The sequence below is a fragment of the Montipora foliosa genome, chromosome 1 (genome assembly GCF_036669935.1).
Source record: "Montipora foliosa isolate CH-2021 chromosome 1, ASM3666993v2, whole genome shotgun sequence".
NCBI lineage: Eukaryota > Metazoa > Cnidaria > Anthozoa > Scleractinia > Acroporidae > Montipora > Montipora foliosa.
In genome coordinates this window covers 56306816-56316815 of record NC_090869.1, presented here as the reverse complement: position 1 = coordinate 56316815, position 10000 = coordinate 56306816, and the positions used below count along the sequence as shown (strand labels likewise).

The window sequence follows — 10000 nt, the reverse complement described above, 5'->3', positions numbered from 1 at the left end:
CCTTTCATTCTCACAACTTTTGTTTGTATACACTGAGGGACATTGCCATACCATAGTCTCATGCTACATCTCTATTAAACGATTTTTTCTTATTAATTGAATTGGTACGATTTGGCCTTGTGTGTTGATAATAATGATAATCAAATGACTTTTGTCGGGCATATAGTTTATTTGTGAGCTCGGGCGCAAATGATGCTACACGGGCCACGATATGTCCTCCAAAAGTCATGTGATTGTCCTAATCACAAACCACTAGAAAATTAATTGAACGATGAACATTTTAATTTTAGGTCGCGTATTTGCAAACTTTGAAACAACACGGAATCAGGTTTGTTGAGACTTTCACCTTATGGTTGTCGATGCTAAACTCTGTTAATGACGTGCGGGAATCGTGCATTTTTAAAACTTCTTACACGGCTTTTGCATTTCTTCGCCCCTATCTGGGTTCGCGCGAAAAGGAATAGACGGTACTTTCATACAAGAATACGGCTTTGTCTTGTAGAAGTGTTGGAAAGAACGTGCTGCACATGCAACACGATCATATTTCTTGGTTGAGCGCATTGTTTTTTCCAATAGTAAACATGGCCTCGTCAACTCCGCCGTTGGCGACATCTTTCTTGTATTGTACCAGGGGAATCTTTGTTTACATGTTTGCCTCATTAGCACAAGGCTGTCGTTTTCTAATCAGTCGGCCGAGAATAAAGCACTTAAAGAGCATTGCTTAATGAGCTCTATGAAAATTTGAACCCCATATGCCAAATTAATCTCTGAGCAGTGGAGTGTCTAATCGGCTTGGGTTAGTGGATCGTAGGTCCGAGATCCTCTGTGTATACACGTCATGTATACATGTTTGTTTACAAAACAAAAGCTCTCTGGCGGAACAAACAAGCGAGTTTAACACAGTTTTATTTTTTAATTAATGCATTAATTCTCGGCAAACGCGCACGCCAATGTTAAGCATACACTTTCCAACACTTTCGTTAAAGTTTTCCGAAATTGGTTGCCAGACCAAAAGGAAAAATGTTAATAGTTAATGGGAGACAGTTTTCCTTTGTTCAACATTTCATAAAAGGAGTTCGGGGAAATTAATTCGTGAGCGGGCAATTGCAAATTTGGACCGAGCACTGAGGGAGCTAATATATATCTTTTTTTAATATTTTTTTTTATCTTCAAACAAACACGACCCACGACCCACCACCGACCCACCCACCCGAGCGATTTAGCCTCACCCGAGCAATGATGCTTTGAGAATAAGAATGTATGGGATAAGTAGCACTTTTGCCACCCAAGCATTGATCACTTTTGGTTGGCTAATAACTCGGAAAACCTTAGACAGCAATTACCAGAACCAAGGTTGCTGACCAGCGGTTTTCGTTAAAACAATGGTTTGGTAAGGGTGCTCAGTCTCGCGGGCTCAGAAAACCTGGTTGTGGTCATTGTTATTTAAGGTTTTTCTAATAACTCGCTCGTTATCAAAGCTGAAAGGCTTAAAATTGAAGATATAGCTAAGTTTTTTGACCTTTTGACGTTTAGCATGATGCCTTCTGTAAGCAACCTCGTGTGTTAATGATACATAATTTACTGAACAATCACGTCAGGAAAGATTCCTTTTTAGCAATAGTGTAGTGTGGTAAACGTTTGTTCACCACTTTGTTTAGACAACCAATAAGAGTATGGTTGGGCATTAATGATAATTATCATTAGTAATTAATAGTAGCTTTAGTCAACGACGTTTGCCATAAATTGTTTCACATTCATAGTTTAACCTTTATTTGGCTTACAATTTTCGTTGCACGCTTTGCAGACCAGAGGAATTACTTGTGGAGGATTTACTTAAAACGTTAGTCGTGTCCCCTGACAACAAGGCTCGGAAAAAACTCAAGGTAGTAAAGAAAATTGTTGTTAAGTCGTAATTTTCTCTACCCTGCGAGCAGTTGGTTTCTACTACACTTCTCGAGAGAGAAACCACTGCGAGCAACCCTTAGATTTTCCACGCCCCACGTGATGCATTTGACATCGCTTCGTCGTATTTCGCAGGAAAAACTCGTTTTACCGGTTCAAATTTAATTTATTCGGCCTTGGTGCTGGACGGCGGCTCACTCAAAGAAACTAACGGTTGCTCGCAGTGGTTTCTCTCTCGGGAAGGGTAGCAGAAACGCAAGCAGTTAAATAAACCAATCATAACGTAAACAAATTCATACTGCCAGCGCCAATGGCGGGAAAACGCGCGCGAAAAATAGCTTCATGCCTGATTGGTCCAGAATGTGGCGTGAGATTTGTAAGCCAATGACTTAAGTGCAAACCTGACAAAGCAATTTCGAAAATCTTTAAAAGAAGCTATGCAAAATACTTCTGATATGGTCTGCCTTCCAGCAGTTGGGATTTTGTTCTTTTTGTTTCTATTCTTTGTTCGTTGACCCTGAAAAGTCCCAAATTGGAGCGGTCATTTAGGTTTACTTAATCTTCTTTGGTCATTATTTCAGAACGACCTTGATCAAAGCACGCAAGAATCGGCCCCAAATTTACAGAAATCATTTGAGGAGCACGTCCTTTCTAATGAGCAATACTTGATAGCGGCAAAGGCAGGTACATGTCCCATCTTTATTCAATACCTGATTTCCATTCTTTCAAACTGAATGTGATCAAGGACAAACGTTTTGGAATTTGGGACTAGTTAGCTCAGCTGGTAGAGAACCGGATGGCCATTCGAGTTACGACAACTTTTTGATGGAAAATTGAGGTTGGAGCGACCATTGCATACGTGTAAATGTAAGCAGTTTTCCAAAAGATGTAATCAACTGGTTGAAATTGCGCTCGTCTTCCTGTGGAGTTTTTTCCAACTCTGAAAGAACTCCTAATAGAATTTTTAACCGATATAGCGCCTTACTTGTATTCTGTTGGTTTAACGGGTAATTTAATGGGTGTCCTAGCATTTGCCCGGCCCTGAGAAGGAAAAATATCGCTCAGAACAAAAAAAGAATCCAAGACGGCTGATGTATAGGTATAAAGTTCTATTGCCCGTTTCTCATGTGAAGCCAATGAGCTGCTGCCAATGATGGAGAGCTGTGAATTTTTTTTCCCAGCCCAGATTACCAGTGGACGATTGCCTTGATTACGCAAATATAGTTCCCACGATGAGAAATAATCCCACTTCCCTTTAGGCATTTAATAACGCTTTCTGGAGTTTGAAGTTAAGGTTTTCTTGACATGCAAAATGGGAAAGCGTGGTACTTAGTTTCAAGCATGTATGAAAAGGAACTAACAGGATGCGACAGCAAGTAAATTAATTGTAATATAGACTGTTCCAGGCTCAGGGTTAGTTGAGACGAGGTAAAAAAAATAATAAACCCGGGGACATAACACTGGCCAAGGACTGGAGAGAGGCTGGTCTCTCACCCTTGTTTTCCTTGTCCGCTTTATGTTCTTCACGCTTTCTCCTTCATTATTCGGTAGTAGGGAGATTTTTTTTATTTTTCTTGTAGCTTACCAGTCGTTTGTGCGAGCCTACGCGACGTATTCCAGCCATCTAAAGCACATATTTCATGTGAAAACCCTCCACCTGGGTCATGTGGCCAAGAGTTTCGCTCTCAGGGAGGCACCCAAAGAAATGTTTCAAAACACCAAGTTACAGAAGACCAAGAAGAGGAAAAGGTTTGTAGCCATTCTGCGTTGAAAACTCTGCCATTACTCTCTTACAAATAGCTTTGGAGGGTTTTTTTAAGCGGTGCGAACGTAATCTGGCGATTTCTTCAGTTTCCATAGCGATTGACCTAACTTGCCCAACGCTTTTTAGCAAAGGAATTTATAAAATAATTGTGATAATTGTGTCGCTGGCATTTGTATTTCAAGCGATTTTGTAATTTATTTTCTCTCAATCTGTCGGGCACCTTGTAAACGAGACCCGGGGATGTCTAGCTTAGTCTGTTCCAAGTAAACAGACAGAAGATCGTCCCAAGCAAGAATGAAAGACATTTTTTGTCTCCAGAGTGTTATAGCTTACACTGCTTGCTTACCAAGACCCATATTCGACCTTGTCACACGGCGGTCATATTGTCCCAGGAGACCAAAAGAGCTTTGTTTTACCACGCCAAGCCTCGCAGTGGAAAGCATGGGGGTGAGGCTTGGCGTGGTAAAACAAAGCTTTTTTGGTCTCCCGGGACAATATGACCGCCGTGTGACAAGGGCGGAAGAGGTTGACACGCAGATCTCGCTTAGTAGTTACTATCAGGAAAAACATATCTTTCCAGTGAAATTGTATGTACATTATTAAAGGTGTTTTTCTTTTGATTGCTAAATAACTTTTTAATTCGACCCCTCAGAGATGGTGATATGATGAAGAAGAGTGCCAAGAGGAAGGTAATAACGCAGCATTCATCGGAACCAAACATGCGTGGTCCTATGCCGAAGAAAAGTAAGAAGAAAAAAACCCAATCCAAGTAGTTGTTTCTTTTCAGAAAACAGGCACAGTAAAACGAAACGCACCCAGGCGGTTCGGTCGCCAAGTGTGGCGCTGTGAAGTATGGTGACCACTGCCTCAACGTCGGCTTTTAGTTGGTGGAAGAGCAAATGTGCTTGTTTTAGTGCCTGTGTTTTAAAGAGCCCCTGTGATTAAAAAAAATCACTTCCTTTTTTTTCTTTAAATGTTGAAAGTGTGTTTGCTTAACACCTCATCTGACTGGCAAAATGTTGAGCTTTGATTTTTATCCAAAGGCCGTTTACTTTGAGTGTAAGTTTTGGATTTCTCCTTTCCGCCATTACTTCAAAACTGACCGATTGGACCTCAGAGGGTCGGATCCAGGGAAAAGTGGTGTCAAAGGCTCACTAGCTTAATATTTCAGCATGTGAATGCATCTTATTGTATATGCAAAACGCTAGTTTAAAAGTCTGCATGAAAGCCCAAAACTCTCGTGCCGCGTACACACGCATTGCATTCTTAAATAAGTGAACCTTTGACGTCATTTCCTCCTCGATTCAGCTCTCTCAAGAACTTTAAGTTCATATGGTGCACCATTAAATAGGAAAATTCCAGTTAAAATAAACAGGTGTCTTTTTTAATCAAGGCTAAAAACTTTTTTGATCACAGGGGAACTCTGAATGTTTTCCACATTTTAAAATGAGGCTCAAGCGTAAGTAGCCTTCGTGGCAGACGTATTTCGGATAACCGGAAATACGTCTGCCACGCAGGCTAAAGCGTGGGTAAAGTAGCTGCTTACGAGCCAGAAGGCCCATCAGGCCGGCGCTTATCTCCGGTTTCCTTAGCATGAAGCGACTAGGAGTATTTATACTCCCCCCTGGATGGGATGCTAGTCCATCGCAGGGTTACCTCCAGCATTTCGCCGGTACCCATTTACACACCTGGGTGGAGAGAGGCACCGTGAGAGTAGAGTGTCTTGCCCAAGAACACCACGCAATGTCCCCGGCCAGGACCCGAACCCGGACCACTCGATTCAGAGTCGAGCACTCTAACCATGAGGCCACCACGCCTGGGTGGGGAGAACGGTGTAAAAGCTGTTACTTTTGCACCTGTGCTTGTGTTTGTTATACGTGGGTTTCCTCACGATTTTGCTCAGTTTTTACGTTTTACTGTCACGGTACGGAGGTGGAGTCCGTGTTGGAGGCACTTAACACAGACAGGATTAACGGATTAAGGCTGACCTGGTTTTTAACGATTTAAGTACGAAGGGTAATATTTGGCCGGGGATGACTGAGTACTATGGAGTCGCATAACGGTTAAACGTACAGAGGTATGTTGAAATGCTTCCCCTTATGGTTTATATAAGTTTTATTTTGTTAGCAAGAGTTGGAAACACTCTATTAGTCTCTAAAGCTTTGTTTTATCAATAATTTATTGACAATAAATACGGCCGTCCCACTCAGTTTTAGCCATTATAATCCTATACCGATCTCGAGCGGCTTTTGAAATATCATACTAATGTTGGTGATTTATTCCGTTTTGAAATAAAGTCAGCAAACTAAAAGGAGTGTTGCATGAGTATTAATATATACTGAGGTGTACGAAGCTTACGTTCAAAGTATAGTTTCGAATTTACAAAAACCGCTTGATAAAAAAAAAAAAGACAACATGATCGCCTTGGTTGCCCTTGTAAAAGTTTAGACCAGAGTTAGTAATTAGCCTCAACCTGCACAAGGATACAAAATGGATATTCTCAAATCGAAATCCAAAAAGAACACAGATGAATTGATATGTACATAATTCTTGCCACGCTTATAGCCGAGTTTCTTCTGGTAGAAATGCGGTATCTTTTGTTTTTGCATCCAGCGGTTTTGTTTGTTAGTTTTTATTAGAGAATGGTCATCCTGTTCTTTTACGCCAAATGTTTCGTTTTTGTTGGCTGCCATCTTCATCAATTATTACGGGTAAACTTAGAAAGGCATTTTAGAACGGCACGCGCGGGACGACTTTTGATAAAGGATATTGTATTCCTAATCTTCTGGGGGCTCAGAAGTGTTTCCACTGCCTCTTTTCTGGTAATAGTAGGCAAGAAGACGGTCTATGGCGTATTTCTCTATCACTAAGTCATTGACATGTCGACGAAGTTGTAAAAGGCATCTATGTCCTGTGACGCTTTTTCTGGATTGGGTGACACGTATATCGTTGATGGCGTATCTCCAAACAATGTTCTCACGGCTTCGTTGGTAACACGAACACAATCCTTGCTGTTGAACTCGAGACCAATGACTGGACCTAAGAAGCAATGAGAAACGGGTTTCCATCGAGTTTCTATGGTAATGGGGTTCGATATTATCGTCCGAAGGCTCTTTGGAGTGCAAACATGAAGATGTCCCAAGAGAAATCGAAAACAGTGCCCATGCAAATTGTTTTTGGAAGGAGGGGGAGGGGGAGGGAGGGTGGCCTAAAAGGTGTCTTATGGGATTTTAGAAAGTGGAAAATGACAATAAATCGGAGGTGAAAGGCAACACTGAATCGAACCTAACCGAAATATACCCTGACTCAACTAACGTTACATATACATACATACATACTTTATTTATAGAGGGTAACATTAATAAATAATTTCATTCTCAACCCCGGTTAATTCATTTCTCGTGCTCTGATTGGTTTACTCAATCTCGGTTATCAGCTCATATACCATAGTTTGAACTTATATGGCAAATGATTACGTTAAGCGTTGCTATGCTAAAATTATTTTCGCCGGAAAGCGAGATTTCTCTCAGAATAAAGCAAAAAAAAAAGTTTTTGTGGAAAGTTTGGATCAATTCCGACGTTAGAAGTACGCGAAAAGGTATGAAATGCTTTGGTGACGAGCCTACGTCTGTCTGACCACCAGGTATTACACAACATCTTATCTTCATCAAGCTTTTTCGATTTCGCTTGGATTTTCTCGCTTTTTTCGCTCGCATTTCGTACTTCCAAACTTATGGAGTTTAAGGAATTTAATAAAACAATTATTCCACTCGCGCTTGTTGGATATGAGATGATTATAGCCAACTCGGCGCTACGCGCCTCGTTGGCTATCTATCATCTCATATCCAACGCGCGCTCATGGAATAATTGTTAAATAGCTTAAGGCTAATAAACGTGTGGCCCTCAAAAATTATACAAAAATAAAATAAAAAAATACAGAATACAACTATCTAAAAACTACATGTATACTATCAAATCTACAAATTCTAATAAATATTCAATTAAATTGATATCATGCTAAATACTAATTAATTTACAAGCTAAATACTACTTAATTTAGCGTAAGCTCTTCTTTAAAAATTACATTAAATAAAGTCTTTTTAAATACAGAAAGAGAATCCAAGCTGTAACCAAGGACTTTCTACTTTCTATCTCACGTATATACTAAGGACAAACTAAGTTAAATTTAGACATTGACGCCAATTTTACTCTTTATCAATTTGAAAGCGTAATTGAAACTTGTGTCTTCAACAACTAAAAGAAATGAACGCAAAATCATATACACCTTTTTCGGCTGCGGCTTTATAGTCTTCAGATTGAAATACTCTACTGACGTCTTCCGGCTTCATTCTTATTTCTTTTGTCTTGACAAGTGCGCAGGATCTCTAGCAAATATCAAAAGAGGGAATTTTTAGCGATCTGAACAAGCGCATGCGCAGTACTAACGCAAACTTTATCTTCAACGTTATGTCATCGCCACCATGTTGGATGACGCAAACAATAGTTCCCTTATTCCAGTATTCGTACTGTATGACATCATTTCGCGATTATTACCTCAAATGGTTCGTTGCTGAGTACCTATTACAAGGACTTGGGCAAAAAACGACAATGTCGGTCATACTTGAGAGAAGCACAAGTTGACACTAGGGGAACACTGAACAATAGGACTTGATTTAATCAACACTAGTGTTATCTCCTTAATGCGACCGCAACGGTTATCTCACATTGGTAATTACTGAAAATTCTCTGCGCTGATTGGTTGCACCTCAGCAGTTTTTTTAAAAAATGGCCACAGGCCGTTTTGTCGAGGTGACAGACAAATAAATTGTTTTAAAGAAAATGCATATTTTTTTAAATAATCACATATGTAATTATACTAAAACAATTATTCCCCTCAGTGCGATAACACCCTTCTGCTGGTTAAGGATGCTTGACTCAGTGAACGGGGGTATTGCCGGGATAAATGGCAAGGGATAAAGGTACTTGGAAATAAGTTTTAATGTTGACTATTAATTTTGCCTTACTCCGAGTCCATATTCATTCTGAACGATTCTCAGTATATATGAACATTTGTTCGCGCTTGTCATCGAAGACATTCTGGCTGCCTGACTGTCTGCCTCAGCCTAAATATACGCAACTGCCGCCGAAACAACTGACATTGGTGGTTTGCCTGCAGATGTAGCTGCGAGACTCGTTTACCATCTATCTCTTCTGACTGTGCACATTTAAGGACCTGATGACCTAAAAACAGAAACAGGATAATTTATGTGATGATCAAATGGTGTTGCGTCAACATTTTTTATTAACAATCTTCTCACAAAATACTGATAAACGTATTATTAACGTGATTTCACGCCAATTTACAAACTAGCGTCAGTTTGTTCCATCCCCTCGATCAGCGTTCGTCGTTTACTTCGGGGCGTCTGATGGCAGTTGATTTCAATGTTCAACCTGATGAAAAAAAAAAAAATGTCAATCAAGTTGACAGACTGTTCGACATAATTTGCTGAGGCTCGCAAAAAAAACAAATTAAGAAAACAATACTGATCAGCAAAATGTGATGGCAGGTATTTGTTGGAATTGTCAGGAACTTATAATGCTCGCACAATCTTGACTCGACGGGAAGAAGATCTGAGGTCCTCGAAGAGGTGATCTTTCTGAGTTTCACGTGTTTCGTACAGTATGTTTGTAATTTGTTGCGCGAAAACGAATGAGGCTTCTAAGCTTACCACTGGCGTATTTTTACAGCCAAGAAAACAAGTAGTTTGTGCTGTTAGACGATGTCATCGATCTTCGTAATGGCAAACAAACGAAGCTTACTGCACACGTCGAGCAAACTCTTGAAAAGTACCTCTTCTAACAATAGCAAGCCATGGTTAAAACTTGCCTAGTAGAAGGACCAAGCAGACGGAAGTTCCAAAGAATCGTGCATTAGTCGCTTTGTTTTCCATCGCAATAATTTTTTTTCTGTTATGGCGGCCCGTAAAAAAATCGTCCAAGTGACGTTTTGAGTCCTATTTTCGTCTATAAAAAAAACGTGTCACTTTCGTTTAATAAACAAACAAACCTGTTTACACAAAAAAGTGACACTTCCTTGTTTAATAGACAGGAAAGACCGTCCTTTTTGTGTAGTAAACAAATTTAACTGTCAAGCTTGTTTATTAAACAGAAAAAAAACGGGTAATTTGTGCAATAAACAAAGAAATCAGAGTCCGGAAACAATCGGAACCCTTAACAGGGTTGAAAGTAGTAATTCAAAGTCTTTAAGTTACTAATAATAACTTAAGACTTTGAGGTTCTCGTCTTGAACTAGCCATGAAACGCACTAATGAC

The 10000-nt window shown here is 40.0% G+C and overlaps 1 protein-coding gene across 1 annotated transcript in view; it reads left to right on the top strand.

Annotated features, from left to right (window-relative positions):
• LOC137971435 (ATP-dependent DNA helicase DDX31-like) overlaps window positions 1-10000 on the top strand; it is a 63264-nt gene that overhangs the window by 5155 nt on the left and 48109 nt on the right. Inside the window, exons 3-7 of the mRNA XM_068818264.1 lie at window positions 291-328; window positions 1805-1883; window positions 2484-2586; window positions 3483-3651; window positions 4320-4356. Of these exons, the coding sequence (XP_068674365.1) occupies window positions 291-328; window positions 1805-1883; window positions 2484-2586; window positions 3483-3651; window positions 4320-4356 (426 nt within the window). The remainder of the gene's footprint in view (window positions 1-290; window positions 329-1804; window positions 1884-2483; window positions 2587-3482; window positions 3652-4319; window positions 4357-10000) is intronic.